The sequence below is a fragment of the Trachinotus anak genome, unplaced genomic scaffold (assembly GCF_046630095.1).
Source record: "Trachinotus anak isolate AG129_WGS33_773 ecotype Australia unplaced genomic scaffold, CSIRO_AGI_Tana_v1 ptg000003l, whole genome shotgun sequence".
NCBI lineage: Eukaryota > Metazoa > Chordata > Actinopteri > Carangiformes > Carangidae > Trachinotus > Trachinotus anak.
Window position 1 is genome coordinate 16,867,768 of NW_027273854.1, and position 25,187 is coordinate 16,892,954.

At 39.8% G+C, this 25,187-nt stretch overlaps 1 protein-coding gene across 3 annotated transcripts in view; it reads left to right on the forward strand.

The window, feature by feature from the left end:
* prkcbb (protein kinase C, beta b) overlaps positions 1–25,187 on the forward strand; it is a 99,271-nt gene that overhangs the window by 64,728 nt on the left and 9,356 nt on the right. For 2 of the 3 annotated variants that reach the window (XM_071474153.1, XM_071474154.1), the window contains 8 exons: positions 2,982–3,155; positions 5,045–5,136; positions 6,242–6,304; positions 7,262–7,400; positions 7,831–7,911; positions 8,413–8,520; positions 13,475–13,615; positions 17,496–22,508. In XM_071474153.1, coding sequence (XP_071330254.1) covers positions 2,982–3,155; positions 5,045–5,136; positions 6,242–6,304; positions 7,262–7,400; positions 7,831–7,911; positions 8,413–8,520; positions 13,475–13,615; positions 17,496–17,672 — 975 coding nt within the window. In that variant the 3' untranslated portion in view covers positions 17,673–22,508. Of the gene's footprint in view, positions 1–2,981; positions 3,156–5,044; positions 5,137–6,241; positions 6,305–7,261; positions 7,401–7,830; positions 7,912–8,412; positions 8,521–13,474; positions 13,616–17,495; positions 22,509–25,187 lie in introns of those variants that run through there. The other variant, XM_071474156.1, reaches the window with a different exon arrangement.

Genomic DNA, 25,187 nt, shown 5'->3' on the forward strand with positions numbered 1-25,187 from the left:
AAAAAAGAACCATACCTCTAGTTACAAAATCAGCCTTCAGTGAACAGTCTGATATTTTGGGGAATCAGCTTAGCTTAATTAGCTTAATGCCTGTACATAGCAAAATCTGTAAAGTTCGCTAATGAATTTGTTTTATCCTCCTGCGCAGCACAGACTCCAGGATGCTACTGCTACTTATCAAGAAATTGTCCAGTGCATTGCCCTGCTGTGTAATACAACATTGAAACACTTGTTTTTATGCCTCTTTGCCAGCAACAGCCCGAGCAGGGGGCATATTGTTTTTGGGCTGTCCGTCTTGTGGACATGATATCTCAGTCTTCAAATTTAGTACAAAAATTCACTTAGACTGAAGGAACTGATTAGGTTTTGGTGGTCAAAGGTCAAACATTAAGGTCATGGTGACCTCACTAAACGTGGTTTTGGCCTTGTGAATGCGACATTTCCATAACTCCTTGAAGGAATTTCTTCAAATTTGGTTCAAATGTTCACTAAGACTCAGAGGAATTCATTAGATTTTGATGGTCCGAGGTCAAGGCCAGTGTGACTGTATGACTCTGGAGTGGTAGAGGCATACAACTGCGAGATGGTAATTGTAGTTTTTATTATTATCAACAAGATGAATGTGTTGATCAGAGGTGCTAATAGGCAGATTGTATTACCTTTGAACAATTTAATGGACAGAGGGATTTCTATTTTCCAATCTAACTCTGTACAAGAAAGCGAGTAAGTGAATTTTCCCAAATGTGAAACTGTTTCTTTTAAAGCTCCACTTTCTCAGTGTGTCATGGTTAACTTTACATAGTATTGATATACCTTTTAAGTTACAGTTGTTCATATAATCCCCCATACAGATTTCAGTCCAGAGAGTTGAACTTTTCTGAAATGGTCACAAGCCTACTTCAACTTTCATGAGATGACCTCCAATGTGAGACTTGTGAGACCACATTTGACCTGCTATTTCCCACAGATACTGGAGTCTTCAGGAGATAGGAAGTGAGGAGAGAAGGATAGAAAAATAAGGAAAGGGGAGACATCAAGAAACCAAAGTGAATGTTTACTCCTCTGTTTGAGAACAGCAGGAGTCTGACCTTGGCTACAAGACATTTTAACTGCTGAGCACACAAATGTGCACACATACACACACACACACACACACACCCACACACACAGACACACACACACACACACACACACACACACACACACACAGACACGCACTCACACACACACACACACACATACACACACACACACACAGACAAACCAAACATGTATACACAATAATGCAAGGCCTCCTCGAGAATCAGCAGCCACAGATTATATATGAAACCACCACCCATGCCATGTGTTATTGTGTGTGTTTTTAATTTTATTTTTGGGATTTTTAGTTTGTGTATGTCTCATAGGTGTGATTACAAGCAGATGTGTTCCCAAGTAGATGTGTTCCCAAACTAAACAATTGAATCACATAGGATCCTGAATTGTTGGACTGCTGCCTTCCCCCTGTCCCTCCTCTCCTCCCGCCCTTCATATCCTCCTTCAGTTTTTCTCCCACTTTTCTAATCCCACTTCACCCATCCAACTTGCTTTATCTCCACCCGCCCCCAACTGTGTGACCTAAAGATCCTGAAAAAGAAATGTGAAATAAACCCCTCTCTTCTATTCTGACTTTTTCTCCTCCTCAATGTCAGTGAAGGGCAAAGAGAAGACACAGTATAAAAATCTACTGAGGCACTACAAATCCTGTTTCCATCCACTGCCCCCTCTGTGATTCCCTACATTCCTCTCTCTCCTCTGTTCTTCCTCTCTCTCGTTAAGAAAGGAGAAATGAAAGTAGAAAGACTAATTAAAGCCACTATACACTGGACAATTTGTCCAGGGCTGTACAGGCGTAAATGTTTTATCATCAACTGGGCTGTGTCAAAATTTTGACATTGTCAGAAATGTAGGCCCAAATTTTCACAATATGACTGCTGCTGCAGTCCATGCTTACAAACTAGCCAATTTGAATATAATGCAAAATTACACTCAATACACTGTGCGAGTTCTTTATCCACTGACTTTACACATGAATTTTACTTTACCCAACTATAAGGAGTATTGCTAAGCCTATGAAAACAGTGCTATATGTATATATCACATTTTTGAATAAATTAATCCTGATGTTGTCATCAGGGCTTTCCCAAGTTAGACTTGAAACTTACATTAAAGACACTATTAATAGTCAATGTTTTCTCTCTTGTGAGGCCCCCAACTTTGTGAATGCTAAATCAATGGAGTACCCCTTTAAAACAAAACAATGCCAGTGCTGTGGCTAAAGCCTTTATTTGCTGCACTTTCAAAAGATGTGGGTGGCACCTAGGGATGATGCAAGTTGATGATATGTCTGCTAGAATTTTATTTATTTAAATCTTAGTGCTACAATTCATCAGGCATTTATCTCATAGTCTGACAAGCCTCAGAACTGATACCGTGATATTGAAACAAAGTGCAACCAAGATTTTATGAGACCTATCTCAAACAGAATGACACGGAGTAAACTTGCAAGATAGCCATTATCACACTATGTAAAGGAGCCTTTAATCACTTCCTTTCCCTCTGTCTTGCCTTTCTTTTTCTCTCTATTACTCAATTCTTCTTCCAATCTGTCCTTACTCTCTTTATTTGTGCCTTGACTGTCTAACCCAAAACAGTCAGAGAAGCCTTTCTTCATCACTCTACTCCTTTATCCCTGCCCTTTACAGTAGCTCCCCTGTCTCCCCTGCTGTCACAGCTTCCCTTATCTCTCTGTCTGGCCCCCACCCTCAGCCTCTCTCTCCCTCTGTCTTTCTTTTCTTCACTGCACCCTTCTTTTCTCCAAGGTGATCCTGGTATATAGACATGAGAGAAGCTGTGTGCCATAAAGATTTTGAATATTGATGAATTTATCTTCCTTTTATTTCCCATCTATCCTCTCCTTCCCTTTTTCTTCTTCTCTCTAGGTAATGCTGGCAGAGCGTAAAGGGACAGAGGATCTGTACGCTATAAAGATCCTGAAGAAGGACGTTGTGATCCAGGATGATGACGTGGAGTGCACCATGGTAGAGAAGAGAGTGTTGGCGCTGGCTGGAAAGCCCCCGTTCTTAACACAACTGCACTCCACCTTCCAGACTATGGTAGGTGGGCCGACGTGTTCACAGCATTCGTATAAGATATTACAAAATATTTTCAAATTTTTTTAAAAGAATATATATATATTTGTATTTAGTTAATGCAAAATTATTTTGGTTAAGTTATTTAGGTATTTATTATGTTCACTTAGAGGGGATTTAATGTGGCCCTTTGACATTGATCAACAGAAATGTTAAAATCCTACGAAGCAATCTAAATTAATTACTAATATAACCTACAAAATCCCTCTAATAAATATAATGAAAATACTTGTTTGCATTATTATTCACATTAAATCTACTTTGATTCAGTGTTATAAGACAAGAAGACAGGAAAATTTCCTAGGGGTTGAATGATTTTTATAGGCACTCATGTATATATCATACAAGTAAGTTACTAATTTCCTCTTGAACTAGCTCCAATGGGAGAAAGGTGTGTACATGTGTGTTTTTATGTACATAAGCATTAGCACAACACATACACACACACACACAGTACAATGGTTTATTTAGGGAAGGACCTCTGGGTGTTTTATTTTCCTGTACAGTATGTACAGGCTTTTGTGCATCCTCACTGATTTCACACACCTGTCTGTAAGCTCAACATCCAATCAAACATGCGCAAGATTTACTATTATATTATAACAAAGTAAAAAGTAATAAGGAAGCTATGCAAAGTATTTCAAAGGTTTATTAACTTTTGGTGCAGGTGACTGTATGGTCTCCTGGATTCTTCGCAATGTGAAATGACACACTTGATAGGCTCCCACACATTCCCGTTATGTTTGATCAGAAGTGAGCCTCACTGCAGTGTCCTGCTGAGGTGCACAGCAGCTCTTTTGTGGAGCACTGTGGTCTTAGCAGCAGCCACCCTGCCTGCTGTCACCAGCTCACAGCTAGAATACAAAGGCTGGATTCATATTTGATTCATGCTACTCTTCTGACATGTAATCCATATAAAGACGAGTCAACAGAGGAGTAAATATAGCTCACTGGTTTCACACACTGAGCACATGTCATTTACTTCATGTGATACATAAAAACACTGAAACTCTTATGTTTTATTTTATTTATTTTTTTTAATGTGATTAAAGGCCAGACAAATAAAGTTGACCCTTACAAACACACACACGCACACACACACTCACAAATGAGAAGTGAGTGTGTTAATCCTCCTCAGCACTAATTCTCTGACCAGAGGAGGGCTTTCACACATACAGGACTCAGCAGGCAGTCATACACATATAGGCAATTACAGCATGTATGCATAGACACATACATTGTACATGACACAAATGTATTTTATTCACACATACAGTACACTGTAGACACACATGGAGCACACATTGTGCACAAACAACTGCTCATAAGACTTATCAAGCAATGCAGGCAAGCATACTCACACACATGCACACACACACTCACCCACAGAAGCACACATTAAAAGTCCTCATGCACACACAACAAGTAATATTTTCTGCAGACACACACACATGGCCTCAAACCAAATCCTTCCACACTCTCACATACTGCACCTTATTGGCAATTTCTGTAGATAATGGAGAAGAATTGGCTCTTAAATTGATGTCGCTGTGTACCCTCGGTTGAAGACTGATTGGACGCACAGACGACAACCCATTCACCTCTGTTTCACTGTCCTCTTCCTCTTCCACCCCCCTCCCCTTCCTATGTCATTTTCACCCCCTTTTCTCTCCATCTATGCTTTAATCTTCTCTCATTGGAGCCATCTCTCTGTGCGTACCTCTGAAAAATCCCTTTCTCCCAACAGTATCTCTCTCTCTTTTTCTCACATTTCTCCGTGACCTCTCCTCTGCTTTTATGAATATGTACTTTTTGACTTTCTTTTCTCTGTCCATCCTCGTATCTCTCTGTAGGACCGTTTGTATTTTGTCATGGAGTACATAAACGGTGGAGATCTCATGTATCAGATTCAGCAGGTTGGCAAGTTCAAAGAGCCCCATGCTGTGTGAGTACACACACAAGACACACACACACATACACACAAAGCAGCATTTGTAGACTGAAAGCGAAGATATCTTTTTATGCCATCATAACACAAAATCTTAATCCCCGGCTTATAGGTGTTTAACAGTTTAGTAACACTATTTTAATCATATTGAATAAGCTCATCCATCACCAGTCAAACTGCTGATGGATGAGCAATCCAAATGGAGGCTGCGGATAATATATGTTGTTGTGCCCCAATACACATTGCTGCTCTGAAGAACTTCAAAGACATTAAAGTAATCCAGCAGCTCCTGAGAGTTTTCAGTGTGTGATAGAATACCTCCAAAACTGCATAATATAATTAAGGTGACTGGCGAGATCACCGGAGTCAAGCCAAACCAGAGGGCTGACGTACATATTTGACAAGCGGACTGTCTGGAAAGCAAGAGCCAGGGAAGAGTTTGCCCTTCATCTGCTTTATAGAGAATTAGTTTCTTCCATGTGGCAGAAGGTTTAGACTGCTGAGGGCATATTGAACGGGGTGAGGAACTCTTTTATCTAAGGCCATCAACTTGTTCTACTCCGTATAATTTATTTATCAGATAATAGTTAGGATATTCTGCCCCATGGATGATGATGCCTTGAACTCATGCTTTGTCTTTTGTATCTTGTACTCCTGTATATTTATATTTTGCATCTAAATCTGCGTTGGTTTCCTGTTGCAGTGACACCCCTCTGGTTGTCATTCTCATCACAAATAAAACATCCACGAAGCTCTAAACAGCCTCTGCATATTGTACACCATTCTCCACACCTTCAAAATGCCTCTTGACATCTTGTACGTGCACTTTACAAACAGACACTGACTGTGCACGCCCATGCAAACACACACACAAACATAGTTGACTGCATGGTCAGTGTGTCCAGACTCCTCCTGTTGATCTTATCAGCTGCTTTCTGGCCTTGAAGAGACAGCACTGACCTTTATGCTGACACACACACCCACATACGCACACAAATTATCCCACTGTTTTCCCCCCTGTCCTTTTTTTCAGCCTCTTTCTAATTACCGTTGTTGTTTTGTGTGTGTGTGTATGTGTGTGTGTGTGTGTGTGTGTGTGTAGATTCTATGCTGCAGAGATAGCCATTGGTCTGTTCTTCCTACATCAAAAGGGCATCATCTACAGGTAAGCTCTGAACAAACTTGGTCCAAGTCTTACTTTAACAAAAAGTAGATATTCCAATAAAATTATCATCACACCAACACAGGTTTATATTAATGCAGCAGACACACAGTGACACAATGTGTTGTGAAGATGGTAGACAGAGAGATTGTTCATAATTCATAATATGATATAAAATGATTGATCCTCAGTTTATTAATTTATGTAATATTTAAATTAAAATCATTTGGATTAATTAATTAATTAATTAATTAAATAAATTATTTTAAATTTAAGTGAAGAAATGTGTGACATTAATTAGTTTTTCTCTGAAGAATCTCTGAAGTCTCTGAAGTATTGCTCTGTATGTTTATATTTTTGTTTGTGTTACAAATAATTTTCTAGATGATAATACCCTGATAATTTTGATCAAATTCACTGTAGTTCAAAGGGATTGTTCTCAACACAAGAGAAGAGAACTTCTTTGAAATTTTAGGTCAGAAATTGCTACTTCTAAGCAGAGAAAAACTAGTTTAGTAAATACAAATTGTTCAGTATTCTTTATTAATGAATGAGGAGGGTCTCTGGACCGAGCTGCAGAACTGCAGAGAAGGAGGTGAACACAGATATTGTTCTGTAATATTCATCACAGTCATCACATGACATCACATTTTTGGGCTACATGAATCACTGTTAGTAACCACATAAGAAATTTCAGACAAGTAGGTTTTGGCTGTTTATAATACCTAGCTAAGAATCCACCCCCATAAATAATGCAGGTCCCTCCGACCTAAAATCAGAATCACATCTGTCATCTGGTTTGGTGTAAGTGTCGCCCCTCCACCTAAACAGAGGCAGGGAGACTGCAGGGGAGAAGAAGACGACAGAGTAAAAAAGCAAAACATGGATCTTCTTGCTGCATGTAGAGTTAGTTCTAAATTGAGGCTTTTTCCCCTTAAATGTTGTTTTACTCTCCTGTAGAGACCTGAAGCTGGACAACGTGATGCTGGACTGTGAGGGCCACATTAAGATAGCAGACTTTGGCATGTGTAAAGAAAATATGAATGATGGAGTCACCACCAAGACCTTCTGTGGAACACCTGACTACATAGCTCCTGAGGTAAAGTGTATGTGTGTGCTGAACCCTGCACTGACACAGCTGCCATAGAGTAAAGCAACATGCAGTGCAGCAGTGGAAAGTAACTAAGTACATTTATTTAAGCGGTGTACTCATATACTATTCTTCTACTCCACCACACTTCATATGTAAATATTGTACTTTTTACTCAGCTACATTTATGAGCTGCTTTTATATAGATTAAACCACCGATAACCACTTAGAGATGAAGCTATATGTCAATTTATCGATTATATGATTGACATAAACTTAATGGCAACTATTTTGATAATCTTTTTTTGTGTGAGAATCTAATAAATGTTATGATTTCTGCTTCACAAACCATGTATGTACCTACTGGACTAGTATTTAAGGTTGAGTTTTAATTTGTGTTCTCAGGCAACTGTTCTGAACAAACTCTCATATATTTCAGATCATAGCCTACCAACCTTACGGCAAATCTGTGGACTGGTGGGCCTTTGGGGTATTGCTGTATGAGATGCTCGCTGGACAGGTTGGTGTTGGTGTGTGTGTGTGTGTGTGTGTGTGTGTGTGTGTGTGTGTGTGTGTATCAATGTGTGTATATGGGTTCATTATCTAATAAGCTTTATAAATAGTATTATTAATCTCAGTTTTAAAGAAAGTATAAAACAATCTTTTGAAACAGCATGAATGTGAGTCAAGCTCCTCTCATCAGCATTTGTATTCATGACAGAGTGAAAAAAAACAAACAGTCATGATCGTAGCCTTTAAAATTTGACATTGTGTAATGAAAGGTTAGCTATTAAATTATTTCCCTTAATGAGTTTTTCTCTCATGGCATTAATAATTGTTCAGAGCAGATGTGACATTTTCAAATTCGGGATATCTCATTTGGAGTGGTTATTGTGAGTTTGTGAGTATTAGGGGCCTGTGGTATTTTGATTCAAAGGAATTCAGACAAAAACAAAGCTTTTAATGATTCAGTTTAAATGACCTCTGTTTGTCCTGCGCTGCCTCCTCCTCCCCTCTCCAGCCTCCGTTTGATGGTGAGGATGAAGATGAGCTATTTCAGTCCATCATGGAGCATCATGTCTCCTACCCCAAGTCGATGTCCAAGGAGGCTGTCGCTGTTTGTAAAGGGGTGAGTGGACACCAACACACACACACACAGACAGACAGACAGACAGACAGACAGACAGACACACACACACACACACACACGCACACAGATGTGCTCCACAAGTCTTTGTCTTTCTCATAAGCTCAACCTTGCTCCCTCCTCACAAAATCTCTCTTTTTCATTCTGTCTTGCTCCCTCTTTTCTTCTCGTTTGCTGTCTTCTACACACACACACAAATAGAGAACTGTGAGAGTATTACATTTGAGGAAAGGAAGCAGGAAAAAAAGAAAAGGCAGGAGGGGAATGGAAGAGAAGGAGGCAGAGAGGGACATCAAAATTATCTGCATAATTAAAACCATTGTGAGGGAACATTTATTTGGAGTGAAACAACATTGTTCGCTCCTGCTATCTGTCCTGCTCACATCTCTCTCTCTCTCTCTCTCTCTCTCTCTCTCTCTGTCTCTCTCTGTCTCTCTCTGTCTCTCTCTCTCTGTCATAACGCTTTCCTCTCCTGTCCTGCTCTCTCTGCAGTGTCCATTGTTAAGCCGCTGTTTCGTTTTTTTCATTGTACATCCTCTCTATCAGACATGCATACACACACTCTCTCTCTCTCTCTCTCTCTCTCTCTCTCTCTCTCTCTCTATGCACACACACATAGTGCACTGCTCTAATAGCCTAAGCCTGTACTGTGTGCTCAGTTGCCTGTGGAAACTCCTCTTCAGAAAAAAACGGCCAGTACCAAATGATGCCCTGACACTTCCCAGCTGGCTGGACTGGTTTGTTTGTGCGTGTGTGTGTGTGTGTGTGCGTGCGTGTGTACTGATTACTGCTTTAAAAGGAGTAGGCCCTCTCTATCAAACCACCACCTCTCTGTCTCATCTCCTAACTCTGCGCTTCACTGGCAATGACAAATTACACACACACACACACACACACACACCACACACATGCACAAACACACAGGCTGATGCATGGAATGTTTAGATATACATTTAGTCCTTTTATGCACAGCAGGTCGTCTCTCTCTAGTGATTTCATCAGCATTCAGGACCTGAATGAGCTCCTCTGTAGAGCTCCAGAGTAGCACTCCCTGACTGTATCTCACATGTGCACCAACATCAGAAATATTTACATAAATTAGTTGATTAATAAAGATAATTAATATGGTATGTAGAGTTTTTTTAAAAAGGAGAGGAGGAAGAAAGTGAAAAAAAAGCTCTGCTTCTTTTTTCGTCTTTTTTAATCATCTGTAAAGCTCCACCTTTACATAGGATTTGCAAAAATCTACAAAAAAAAACCTCACAAACACACACACACAAACATATTAACATGAACATACAGTACAAGCATGAATTAAGACACACACTCACATACATGCAGATGGCTTTAGTCAGACTGAACGTCCTCATACTAAAGCCAAAGGCACTCATCGGCAAATTGATGACAAATATGCTTACCAAGATACACACACACTCAGGCTGTGTTATGTATTAGTGATGATTACTGAGTTGTAGTGCTACAACGGTGGATCTTCAGTGGAGCATGAAAGCTCGCCTCCGTCCACCCCCACAGCTCCCACTGTGCCCTGCCAGCACTGCCTGGGTTAACTCACTACATGAATGTGTGTGTGTGTGGGCGTGTGCATGTGCATGTGAAGACAACATGACGCTTTCCTTTTTAAATGCTACAAGATATTTCCATTTTGAAAAAGAAAAAAAAAATCATATAAAGTTCATTTTCCAGTTCTCTGCAGTAAAGACAATATGGCCTGTGAACATGATGGCCTTATTCTGATCTCAGCGTCAAACAGCCTCTGTCTAAAAAATGACAGCGTTTGCATAAAGTTAGGTTTACAGATTTATTCGGTAGAAGAGTAGGTGTGATGGTTTTTAAATTCCAAACTAAAATCAAGAGTGTCCTGTTTGGAGATCATCTGTTAAAAAAGGAAAATTCCAGCAAGAGAACAGTTTTTCGGTCAAAGCTGACTCCTGTCTCATGTGTCCGAATGCGCTGTATTTTCATATGTCTCAGAAATAGACACTGCTCTCCCTGCTTCATGTATTTCCAAAATGATTGTTGAATATCAGCGTAAAACTTCAAACAGAATTTTTGAAAAAGTGCTTGACTTTGGCCAGTTTTGAAAAACAATTCTGCACAATAGTTTCAAAGTGACACTACAAGCATCTCACCTATTATTAGTATCAGTTAGTATGAGTGTATTGTCAGGTAAGGTGGGTGTAAAATGAGGAAGGAGCCTTGGTGTTTGTATGTGATTAGCCAACACCCACATGTTCTAAGATGTTTTTAAGATCACTGAAAATAAGCTGCACTGGAGGTGCTGCAAAACTTCCACAATGATATATCATACTCATTTCACTGGTTATCTGTGTTTAAGGTGGATAGCTCTTTAGTAGAATTAGGACTAGAACTGAAGAGTTTAATTCCTGACTCCGTACTGTACAGTGCTGAGGTCATGTACGGGGTAGACAGGCCTGTGGTTTCTGATGTGTGTGACCATGTGTGTGGAAAGAGAGTGATCAGAGACATTTCCACTCCCCTGCTTCCACCCTTACCAGCATGCATATTTCATAGCAAGCAATGGGTCTCACACACACACACACACAAACACACACACACGCACACCTGCTACTACATTCTGTAGTACTGTAGTGTTAGGTACAAGACATCTTCTACTTCACGATTCTACTGCACAGTGTAATTGTCCAGATATGTCCTTACACATGCAAAGGCAGATGCACACATACACGCACACACACACAAATACACACAACCTCACTGCTGTTTTCAATGGCACTCAGCATTGTCCTGCCCAAGAATGTGATCACAAGTATAAAGTCAGAGCATGTTGGTGAAAGTATTCAGAGAAAAAGATGTTTAGAGTTTTGCTTAAAGTAAAAATATATCGACTGATTTGATAGTTCATGTCACTTGTATCTGGAGCAGTTTAACAGTCTAAAACAAAGTCCCATGCAATGTAGGTCCATACCCACTATTTGACACATTGCTGATCTGTGATGGCTTCAGGTATTTAATCAACTCAAAGTGAAGGATCTCACACATTATGTCCTGCATTATGTCCTGGCACCTCTTTTGGTAATTTTAAAAATGATGAATTTATACACATTACTGAAATGACCCATGACATTGTTGTGTGTTTGCTATGGTGCAACCTCTCCTGTATGGGAATCAAGCCTAGAAGGTAAAAGAAATATCTTGATAGTATAGCTTTCAGGTTTTCCCTCTTTTTGCTGAATGGTGAATACAGCCTGCTGGTAGTGAGTGACCAGAACAAGTAGGCCCTGCCACTTTCAGACATGCCATGAATACCCTGCATTCAGTGACCTGAGTGTTCAGTCCAGCTGCTTTGTGGTCAACTGAATGCGTTGCTCTAAGTCAATGACAGAAGATAGTCTCAACCACAGTGAGACTGTAGATTCACTTCAAAGGAGAGTGCCTGTCTGCCCAGACATCGGTGCATTGTTTTGTCAAATAAAATTGCCAAAATAATCTTAAAAGTTGCCAAATCTAGAATCCAAATCTTCTAGTCTGCACTAGAATGTAGTATGAATGTAGACAGGAAAAGTGGGGTTAGAGATGGAGAGACCAGGAGAAATGGATGAAAAGAAGGAGAAGGAGCGAGACATTATCAATTCCTCTGAGGAAACTATTTTCATTTTTCATCTAAGCATCTCATCTTCTTCCCAACTGTTGACTTTTTGCATTCCTGTTAATTTAGGTACAAATGTGGATGGAAAAGTTAGTGTGTGTGTCTATGTGTACCCATGCACTTATCTTTGAGCAGTGTGTGTGTGTGTGTGTGTGTGTGTGTAGGTAAGTGTAAGATTAACTGACCCGTGGAAAATGTTATTTTAGTTGTAATGTAATGAGTTATGACTGCTGCTCCTGAGGGAGCCACATCCCACCTACACACACACACACACACACACACACACACACACACACACACACACACACACACACTCACACTGATGTCACTAGCCCTGATGCTGTTCTTACGGTTTTGTGTGGACAGACATCATAAACGCTCCTTAATTACGCCTGAGGAAAAAATGTTGTGGTAAAAGAGAAAAAAAAATAGCAAGTTATGCATTTGTCTGTAGGCAATGGCTTGGTGGCTTATATTTGTTCCCCAAGGACAAGCATCTAACATGATAGAAAGTAGAACGGATGGATGGTTAAAAGGAAGAAAAGAAAAAAGAGGAGGTGAAGAAGTAATAATAATAGTAATGACGTTAGAATATAAACAGAGATAAATGAAAGGAGGAATCATGGGTGGAAACACTGAGGGAAAGCGACAGGAACAAATGAGATGAAACTTAAATGATTCCAGAGGGGAAATTTGGGGCATCGCAGCAGCAAACTGTCGAGTGTAGATCAGATACAGACCTGTCTTGTGGTTTAGGATTATGCCTAGCACTTAGTTTATGCAAGTGTTACAAGTCGAGACACTACACATCATTAAAATGTAATCATTAAAGAGCATTTAGCCTGCTGACAGTGAGCAAATCACTGTTGTCCTGAGAAGTGAATAAATCATGCAACCTCATCTGTTAATTTGGTAATTTTGTGTTAAGGTTTAGTGGAGTGGAGCTTGTATGTGGTCAGGGGGTGGTACTTGTGAACATACATTATGAAACACACTGCAGCTTTTGCAAAGGTGCTAAGAAAAAAATTATGAAGCAGCTATTTTACTTTTCAGCCATGCTGACCACATGGCACTGGCGACAGTGTTGCTTAGTCCACTGCTTTGGTCCAGACTGAAATATCTCAACAGCTTTATGGATGAATGGCCATTAAATTTTGTGCAGACATTAATGACGAAGGTCAAAGTGGCAGTTGCACATCTACAAACAATAATGATGAACAGAAAGGTTAGACTGAGGGAAGACATAAAGAAAGGAATTAATTCTCTATCACCTCTCTGCTTGTCTAGCTGATGACGAAGCATCCAGCGAAACGGCTGGGCTGTGGTCCAGAGGGGGAGAGAGACATCAGGGAGCACGGCTTCTTCCGCTACATTGACTGGGAGAAACTGGAGAACAAGGAGGTGCAGCCACCATTCAAACCCAGAGCTGTAAGTCTGACCACACTTAACCTGACTTGACCCCAAACAAGGATGTGCAATTCACAAGAGAGGTGCAATGGGGAAGTTATTCCCCCAGCACAGCCAAGACCAGGAGTTTAATTTCTCTCAGTGGTTAAATTCCTGGTGAAGACGTTGCTCAGCGCGATGTTTCGTTGTGGTTGCAGAAAACACTTTACTCCCTTCTTTCATTTTAACTTCCTCTGTTTTACTTTGACGCCTATCTGTAGTCTGTTGTTTTAGTCATCTTCTCACTTTCAATGTGATGCTTCTGTCTCTTTCCCCTCCTCTGAATGGAACAATGCACACAGGTAAGTCAGGAAACGATGACGATGGTGATGATGTTGATGAATGTGTGATGATGAGGGCAGGCATGGTGATAGTTGCAATACCAGAAATGATCTTGTGAAGATGATAATGATGAGAAAGGTGCAGTGGAAATTGTGGCTTGGATGAGAAAGATGCTGAATCTAGTGTTGGAGACCAAGATGTTGATAATGATGATGGTTTTTAGATTTTTGGAGACCGGTTTTGGATTTACCTTTGTTTCACTGGTTTCAGCTGTTAAACTGAAGCACAAAATTTTGGTGCAGTCTCGTTCTGCATGAGCTGAAAGTGTTTCCGTCTTGGCTGGGGTTAGACTGAGTTTAGATTAAACCTCCAGGGAGTAAGCACGTCTACACAGCGTCAGCAAAAGTGACCTAAAACAACAGTGTGGTTTGTGTTTTGCTATGACAAAATTAGTTTGATCATAATTCGAGTCAGAATGATGTCATCACATACTCACACACACACACACACATACACAAAACGTGATATGTACACACACTCACACAGCCTTGAGCCACACTGCTGCTAAAGAGTTTTTTTCTGAGTTTAGCTTTTTATGCAGCTGTCTTGGCCCGCTGGGGTTGTGTGTGTGTGTGTGTGTGTGTGTGTGTGTGTGTGTGTGTGTGTGTGTGTGTGTGTGTGTGTGTGCTCTAAGCCGGATCAGGAATGGAGCAATGTGTAAGCATGCCGCTACATTTGGGTTTGTGTATCTGTAAATATGATGTATATTTTTGTGTGTGTGTGTGTGTGTGTGTGTGTGTGTGTGTGTGTGTGTGTGTGTGTGTGTTAGTGTTAGAGGTTACAATTAAGACCTGGCTGTGTTTTAATACTGAGGTGTGTTTCTGCAGACTCCTCAGATGTGACTGGTAACATATGTTGTCTGATCTCTTCGTCTATTGTCTCTCTGTCTCTATGTCTCTTCTTTCTGTTTGATCTCATCTTTGCAGCATCTTTTGTCTTTCACTCTTCTGCACTGTCACTTGCTATTTCTATCTCTTCCTGTCTTTCATCCCACTGAGGAGAGCAAATAAAGGTTCAGATTTTTTTGAAGAACTGTTGTGTTTACCCTGAATAAAAGTTTAGGGTTCAGTTTGGCATCTGAAGGTGGTTCTTTGATGTACTTGCTATGCCATCAGACCTTCTTGAGCTATATGTGCATTGTTGAAAAGAGTAAAAACCCTTTCTCTTCAGACTGGTATGTTATGGTGGTTTTGTACAGATAATTGTTCATGAAGGATGTTTGATGCTTTCAGAGCCCATATTGCTGGTTGAAGTGGCAGGCTCACTTTGGTCAGGGGTTAGTTTCCTAATTGTGTCTGATTGCGGTCTGTTGTGGTTTTAAACGCTGCGCATGCCTTTGAAGAGTTTGTTTGATGGTTAAGCAAATGAGCTTTTGAATGTGTGACTGACTGACTGACAAACTACCAGACTGACTGCCTGGTTTATTCATTCATCTGTCAGATAGAATGGTCATACCTTCACCTTGGACTTTTTTAAAAAAGTTATTACTGTGAAACTGTCATCACCCATCTGTCCTTTCAGCAGTCTATTGTCAATTTTATTATCCATCCTCCTCCATAAGACTCCATGCACCCATCTGTTCACTCTTCACTACTGCCATGCATCAACCCATCTGTCTTTCCATCCACACATTTTTATTTGTCCTCTCTGTGTTCACGGTTTTCTTATGTTTGTTTCTGTTTATTTGCATGCTCTGGAGCTCAGTCTCAAATGAAACCTGTCCTGGAGTGCACTACCCTAAACAGAAGCCTCACAATATAACAACATTTATTTAAAACTATGTCAAACAAATTTTTAAAAATCTTACAGAAAGATGTCACTTTTGTGCCTTTCACAGTTTAAAAGTTGGATCAAACCATACAAATTGCTAAGCGCCCCTTTTTTTGCTAAAGGACCATTTCAACCAAACCAAACCCAGTTACATCCCTGGTATTGCGCATGATTTGAGTGTGGTATAGGAGATCCTTATCACATCTGCTGACAGACTCTTGGCTGAGGTGTTGTGTACTGAACTGATACTTATAAACTTTGCAGCAGTCATTTCATTTCCCTCTGTGCTAAATTCTTCCCATCTGGCTCCCCAAACAGGTTAAAACAAATGCAAGTAATTAGCTGCAAACACAATTTGACCCTGGTGTATTTCTCACTTCACATATTTCCCCAAACTCTAAACAGTCTGGCTTAATTTCATTGGGTTTTTCAAGTTACAGAGATTTAATGAGTTTGTAGTTTTCCTCAGGGTGATGTCAGAGGACACTGAATCCTTGTTGTGTTAATTAAGGCTCAGCACACTGATGGAGATTGGGGGGGGTAACTTTGTCCAAAGTCCCCATGAGGCATACTGTCAGGAAAATATAGGTTTCAAGTTAATAGCTTGTTTTATGTACTTAGATGGACACACATCCCATGGGTATAAAACACTCTTTTTTGGCCCCCTTTGGTCAGAAAGGAAATGAAATAGGCTGAAATGAACAGTTACTTATTTTTTTCCAAATTCTTGAGAAAACAAAGTCTACCTAATGTAAGCAGTTGTAAGATAGCCAAGAGTTTGACTGGATAGTGATATCAACCTTCTTCTATTGCCACTCTCAATATCAAGGATAGGTCTCAGTATTTTTAACGAGAAGATGATATTTCAAGATGACATTTAATCATCATATATGGAAAATTTACTTGAAAGTAAATGACAAACTGTGCAGCATCTGAGCAAATGTTTAAAGAGTTTTTTGAGTTGTTCCCAGTGCTCAGTATGTCTGCTGATTGTCTGATTTGGGTTATCATATCTCAGCAAGTCTCCACAGCTGCAGCATATAATTAACCCACAATTAACCCACAATTACACCATAATCATCTCATGGCTTTGAGCCTTTTCATGTGCAACTATTTAGAAATTCCAATTAAATCTAAGTGTTACATTCTAAAAATCAAGATGAAATGCCAAGGGAAATTGTTTTTGGCTATTTACTTACAGCCATGGAGGGATGGCTGTAAGTACTTTTTTAAGCATTTCACTTTTTTAAGTGAAATGCTTGTTACCTAAAAGTCATAGCTCCATGCATGTACTAATCCAGTGTAGTGCACTGCCACGGGACATTTGAGACTTCAGTGGCCTTGTTCTTTTTAAAATTGTAGTTGAATATGTTTCAAATATTTGAAAAAGGAACTTCTGAGATGTACTTGATTTATAATCTCTTGAGAGTGGCATCACTTTGAAGGTAATAACAAATTACCTTCTTGCCATGGAGAGTTGAATCAAGCTCACCCTAAGTACTGGCACTTGTTCTGATATTTGAAACTATGTTCAAGTAATGTCATCTCACACCCTGGTTCAACCTGCCATTCCCCTTCTTTTGTTTTCCTCTCCTGCTCCCCCCACCCCTCCCCAATCCATCCATTCCTCTCCACACCTACTCTCTCCCTCCAAATACACCCCCCACCCCACCCCACCCCCCACCCCCCAATCCCATCCCCACTCCCCACCCCACCCTTGCACTCAATTCCTCCCTGCCCTCCCCAACAGTGTGGACGGGAGGCCGAGAACTTTGACCGTTTTTTCACACGCCACCCGCCGGTGCTGACCCCTCCCGATGAGGAAGTGATTCAGAACCTGGACCAGGACGAGTTCCAGGGATTCTCCTTTATCAACCCAGAGTTCCCAGGAACTGCTGCTATCACCACTGCTGCTGAGCAGGCTTGATTTCAGCTCATGCACGGACACATGGACACATTCACACAAGCACACGCACAATCATGTCTACCTTGGAACACACACACACACTCACAATTATATCAACTTAAAATATCATGGAAATTGTTTGTGCTGTTATAGCCATGACCTAAACAGATCTTTAAACATGTGTTTGTTCACACTGTGAACGACCAGGGTGATAACTGGTCTCCTCTGAGGGTCCATGTGCAGTATAAAATGGCAAGACTGAATGCTGAGCACCTATGAAATTAAGATGTAGATTGAGAAATAAAGATGAAGGCCATGGTTGATGTTTGATTTAAAAAAAATGCTTATTCACTTTGATACCATTCTCATGTCTGTATGCTAACTATGAAGCTACTATGAGCAGCCAGCTAACTCATTCACTCAGTTTCTTGCCCGTTTCCAGTCTTTGTACGAAGTTAGCTAAGCCAGCTGCTGGTGGTGGCTTCATATTCAGCACATCAGTCTTTTCATCTAATACTATAGAAGTAAGCAAATAATGGTATTTTAGAAAATGACAAACCTTTTAGATAATCCGATTGCATGTAGACAAATTGTGTATTTTTCCATGCTTCCATCTATTCAAAGCATTACTACTATTACACCAGTGTAGTAACATATTGTGCATGAAACTAAATAACAGAAGCAAGAAATGTGGAAATCAGATTCATCACAAACTTGTTGAATCTTTTAGGATATTGCTTATCAATCCGTGTTGCTCACAGTGTGAACAAAGTGTTTGTATTTATTTGACCAGACGTGATTGAAATCAGGATAAGACATTAACAGTTACCCTTAACAAAACTGTTTGGATAATGAGAGCACAATTGTTAAAGAGTAATTAAACTAACACAAATGCAGTAAATTTACAACCTAATTACAGAACATTGTAAATTTATATAGCTCTTTATCAACCACTCAAAGCGCTTTACAATGCATGTCTCATTCACTCATTCACACACACACACACACACACACACACATTCATGATGCAGCATCAGGAGCAGTTAGGGTTTCAGTATCTTACTCAAGGACACATATCTCTCCACACTCGATGGAGGAGCCAAGGATCAAACCAGGAACCATCCGATTACTAGACAACCACTCTACATCCTGAGCCACGCTGCCCCTGCAAACAATTTTATCTTCAAACATAAAGAAAAATAGCAGGAGAAAATTAAAACGTGAGGTAGTAAGAGGCTCCACAGAAATGTTGGTGCTCATATAAAAAGATATGAATATATAAACATAATATTGACAAGTTGTGGTTCCTCCAGCACACACAAATACACAACTGCATAATTTCACATGTAACATAGCTTCAGCTTGTGATTTAACTTTTTCTCATTCCTCGGCTATTCCAGCGCGTTTCGAGTTAGGCCTGGCCTGTTATTCTGATGTGCTTTTTATTCAGTATAATAATAATAATAATAATAATTGTGTCTGTATGTTTAATCTTATCTTAGTTAGACTGGAATGCTTGACATACTGTGCATGAATTTCTATATCAATAACGGCCAAGGACTTTGTCTCCCAACCACATTTTAGCATCTTATCTTAGCACCTCTCATGGCTTTTAAAGTAAGTATGAAAAGAAAACAGTGGAGTATTATTTTTACCCATTGAGACAAACGTCAAACAACAACAAGATCAGGTTTGTGCCTCAAAACAGAAATATAAACACAAATATTACATTTTCTGTGTGTGTATTTGCTGATAATGATGGTAAAATGCTGTTGGGAAATGTAGTCTTTATATGGGCTTTGAGTCAGTTAAATAGATAGATATAGATAGAATAGAAAATACTACTTCTTACTCTGATTTTCTCTTATCTAGTATTTAAGCAATGAAAGGGACTAGCAGTTAGTTTCTTTGTGTTTTACAAAAGCATGATTCAGATACCTGGACACTTGTTTACAGTTCGAGTGTGTGTGTGTGTGTGTGTCTGTCTGTGTCTGTGTGCACGTGCACGTGCACATGTATGTTTTATATGTGTGCGAACGAGCTCCGTGTATGAAAACGCACATTTGTGTTGGCATTTTTATGTGTGTATATGTGTGTTTGTGTGTGTTTGTGTGGCCATACCTGCCTTCCCAGTCCCTTGCCTGGCCTTGAGTTTACATTTGGCTGTGTGGTGAATGTCAGCACCCTCCCTTTGTATCAAGCAGTATTGGTATGATCCACTTTACTGTCACCCAGCAGCTCCACAAGTGGCAGAAGAGAAAAGAGGAGAGAAGATAGGTGTAGAGGAGCAAAGAAGGTGTTTTTTTCTGTGGGGATATATTGAAATAATATTTTAGTGAATGTCAGCAACAGTTAAATAATTTTACATTTCTAGCAACAGCCAGTCTTAAACCTTGTGTTTGAATCAACACTGATGCTCAGTACTGAAAACTCCCGATCACCCCCCTGGAAAGCACACAGGGTTGCAGGTCAGCATTGGACCCATGGCTTTCTGTTTTCAAAATGTAGGTTAAATACCTGAGCATATCAAAAAGTTTCCAGACCTGGGGAAAGTTTCTATGCTAAAAAAAGGCCACCAGCTGGAACAGATCAGCTGACCAATATATCATTCAGCCCTACTTTTCTGATCTATTTTTTTCAATGGGAAAGGATTTGAGGTTCAACTCACTGTGACTGGTTTTTTTCAGGTAGCCTTCAGCATGCAATGAGAATGTCCATCTGAACTACAGCAGCAGTAAATGCTGATGCACGTTAAAGTCGGGCCTTCTGCAGCAGGAAAATGTGTGTGTGCTTTTTGTCTTTTGTTTTCCCAAGCTAGCAATAATCTTGATGATAAGAGGGAAGTATTGGTACTGAACCAACTTTCAGAGGACTATAAGATCATAAATGATTTTCATACAAAGTCTATGAGGTTATGAAGCTTATCGGCAGGCATATTTATCTCAGCCAGAGAGAGAACTGGGTGTACTTTGAGTGCAGCTAACATTGTCTGGAGGTATCTGAAGTTCTTCCTCATATCACACTCCTCTTCATCACAGAGGGACATCGGAGGAGTGTTTTTCACATGAACAATCAGGTTCACTGGTGTTTATCAGTAATGGTGGCATGAACTTTTCTACATGTTTATCTGCAGCTGAAGAAGTCAGCTTTGTTCATGTTTCTGGTACAGTAGGAAATAGAGGTCATCAGGGGTCCATTTGGTTTTGACCTGGGAAAAATCTGACCTGGGGTGGACCAGATCCAAATTATAATCAATTCAGTCAGCTCAGACTTAACTTCCACAGTCTCAGATCTGTATCAGTACAGATCCAAGCATACAATCGTGAAAGCGTTTGTGAAAGATTTCTGCTGTTAAATGACAAATAATTTGATTTACAGATATAAGATTCTGTCTATTTATTACCCAGTTGGATACAAACCAGAGGTGGTTTGGTTTCTATTAATTTGTCATAGAAACATATAAGCAAATATTTTTTTTAATTAGCTTTTATGACTTTACATTTGTTCTTATCTCATTATTATTATATTGCTGCTGCTTGTTAATTGATAGTACATTATGGTGTTGCCAGTGTTGGTGTTGTCTCTCTGTTTGGCTCGACCACATTTTGGGTATTGGATTGGGTCTAATTATCCTCTGGTCTATGTAGGTCTGGTCTGATTGTCCCCTTCACATCAGATCTTTGTTTTATCAAACTTAATTTAAGCACTTTGGGCTTGAGGAGATTTACCAGGTCTGTCATTTCGGACCCATGAAGACCTCTAACTAGGATGCTATTATATAGTCATTTAACTTGAACAGCTGAGTCACAGCAGTCTCCACTAGCATGAGTACTGACAGGACATTATCATGAAGATAATAACTGATATCTGAAGTAAAAAAAACTCAAAGTATAATGATTTTTTTTTTTTTCACAATTTTTTCAGCTTTATTACAGAAGACAGCTACAGTCACATACCACTCTGTGATAGCTGTAGTTACAGAAACACCTGTGTTACAATCATCCAGACACTCTGAACTTTGTCTTAAAGGTCACTTAGAAACATTTACAACACATAGTGAAAAATGTACATATACAATTACAGTATAAATTGAAAGAGACAATATTTGCAGGATGGCATTGGCTGTGGCTTGATCCTGAGTATTTTCACACAGAGCCAGAGTTAATGGATGGAACAAGTCATTACTAACATCTGGATATGGCTGGTTCTGTCTGTGATCTCTAGTCTTTAAACTGATGATGAGTTCAGCAGCTTTAGTGCTTTCACATTTCATTCACGGTTATGAGTGTGAAAGTAAATCCACTGTTGTGTTTTTATGACTTGACAACATAAAACTTATTCCATTCTTCATCATGTGTGTCGCACCTTCAATGTTGGTATTTATTACAATCAATGTCCCCTGTATTGTATCAATAAACACCTATATATACCTATACATAAACATATATAACTGTGTCAAATGTTGATATATACATATAATATACACCATGTGGTCAGTATTGTAAAGGACAAGAGGAATAGAAGTCTTACTCCAGGATTTGTGTTTTTGTTTCTATGATTCCTTCCTGCTGAAGGAGAAGCAAAATGAAATCTGCATGAAAAATGCTTTTGTTTTACCTTTTTGTTAGTTAGGATTTATATCCATTTGACATATTAGGGTAATTCATGTTTTCTGTGTCAGCAGTGCTTCAAAAGTGTGATCCAAGCTACTGCGCTATGTGTGAAAATAATGAAATATATCTAAAGAAAAAAATGGGAAAAATGCTTCCCACAATGCTTTCCATGTGCCAAATTTTTTTGTTTGTTTTTGTTTTCCAGGAAAAACAGGCATACCTAAAATAAAGGATTTAAAAGATATTTTAGGGAATGTTTGTTGTTGTTTTTGTTTTGTTTTTGATGTACTTCAGAAAATGTCTGAAGTGGGGGGCGGGGGGGGTTATTTTTGTGGGGGGGGTTTATTTTTCCCCCCCTCTTTACTTTCTCTTCATTCATTCCCATCTGATACAAACATAAACACACACAGTGTTGCTGTGCATGAAACACAAACTGAATGTGATGGTTAAAGAGAATAAGGAAGGGAAATTGAGGAGAAGGTGGTGAGGAGAAAGAGATTCAAGTGATGGAGAGTGACAGTCAAGGAGGTTTCCGAGCAAATGTGAGAGAGAGAGGAAAACAGATGAAAGAGAAATTCAACAATGGAAGGAAGCGAAGAGGAGAGAGAAAGAGGTAGTAAGAAGGGACGACGGTGAAGAGGGAGGGAGGGGACGAGGAAGCAAAGCGAGGCTCTGTGAAGCGAGGCAGGCGGCTACGACAGGCTGTGCATATTTCATGGCTGCCACTTATCATAAGAGCCTTTCCTTGATGGGGAAGCGTAGGTCTGATGACTTCAAGGAAATAACATGCAGAACACGGCCTACATACACACAGCCCTGCTGAGCCACTCAGCCGCTTCACGCCGCCTCTAAAGCTGCTCCTAATCAACTGCGGTCGAGCCGCTGCTGCTGCTGCTCTGACTAGCTGCACATTTACTTTTAATAGAGGTTACTGTATCTTCCACCATTTACCACCCCCGGTACAATATAATGTTTACAAGTATGGACACAAACTACATGCAGTTGCTCTGAACCGTGTCTGAGCTGTGACACAATGTGATGGGAAACAAAAACAACAACACACCACTTATCCGCTGGGGGTCTGAATGCAGGAATGTGATCACAGAACTGGTTAAGGTTCAGTTTCCATGGAAGTGAAGTGAAAAACAATGGCAGTGAGGTTACACTTTAATGAAGTTAGTCAAACATGTTCAAGTGACCTTTAGGTTTTTTACATTTGGGTAGACACTTATGGGCCCAAGATCCCACAAGAAATGCTGATGTAACATCTGGCTCTGATGGTTTTTTAAAAAGTTTTTCGCATTTGCTGGAACAAGTACAAAATGCCTGACTGGTGGCTTGAAGATTGTTAGGATACATTGCTGTTAACTGTCCACATTTTACACCCTGATGCTCATTCATTTTTATCATGTGACAAACCTCATCTCCGAACAAAGGAGGCCATTGATTTCTAGCCCAGGCTTGATTACACTGTAATTACACAGAGTCAGAATGGGGGGGAAAATTACAGTCATCAAGAACATGCACTTCAGAAACAACTTAAAGAAGACATTTGAGGGATTGACCGTTGATGTGTAGGTTAGTGAGGTGGCACTGTCTGCACCAGAGTCTTGTTAAATTAAATGGCATTTAATCTATAACATGCAACTGTAAAACTCTACACCTCAAGCAGTTAACCTTGATTTATACAAGCACATTTATCATATATATGCAGTGGCATTGAAGAAATCTGGCTCAGTCAGCAGTCTTTGTTGATACATGTTTACAGCAGAGTCTAGCACTTCATCTTTTATTATGGTATCACCTCTACATAAACAACTGTAATGCTGTTTTCTAATCAAGGTGCTGCACTTTTTTATACTAAAAAAGCCAGAGAAGAGCTTTTCATTAGGTCATTTCATGTAGCTCTAAAGGAATAGTTCAACATTCAAGGCTTTCTTGCAGAGAATTAGATGAGAAAACCAGACCACTCATGCATCTGTCCATTGAATATGAAGCTACAGCCAAGAGGCAGTCAGCTTAGCTTAGCATGAAGGATGGAAACAGAGGTAAGCAGCCAGCCTGGCTCTGTCTAAAAGTAGAAAATAAAACACCTGCCAGCACCTTTAAAGCTCACTAACATATTTGATATTGTTACTTTTTATAATGTTAAAGCAGTTTTCCTATTTCCAGTCTGTAAGGAAACTATAAAATGGTCTGGAAGACCACATAAGAGTATTATTTCACAGGTTTGTTTTGGTCTCATTTTCATTTTATTGAACTGTTCCTGTTAAGTATGGTGTTGATGCAATTTCATTCACAGGAAAAGCCAGTTAGCCAGCTGATTAACAGGCAAACTGAAAGAACATCCAGGATCAATATGCAATACTGTCGGACAATTCATATCCAACGGCTCAAATCTCAGCAAACAGCGCAAGAGTGACCTTGAATATGGAACAAATCAGTTCAGTACATTTCCACAGTTACAGGCCACTGCTTTTAACTAAGTTTTTAGCTGCTTTTAGTGATGAAAAAGAATGGCTTCCTGTTGCTTTGTATCCCACAACCTGAACACATCCAACACATCATTTGAAGACATACACCACTTCCCTCTATGTTGACTGTAAACTGAAAATGTAGTGCAGCTGTATTTTATGCAAATTTGTTATAACAGCAATTCAGACTCCTGTGTAACAGTAAGTTCCTGCACATAAGCTGTATAAAGTTTGTATTGGAGTGGATGTAATAGCCAGTGTACACAGTAAGCTGCAGCAGTGCTGGAGTGTGTGTGATAATTAATTCCAAATGTTGCGGCCCCCAAATTAAAGCCAGTGGCTTCAGCACAAAGCAGCCTGCGCTTATCAGCCCAAAACAGGTCAGCGTTCGATACCGCCTTTCATTCACCCTCCTCTCCTCATCACCTCCCCTTTCCTCTGTGCCTCCC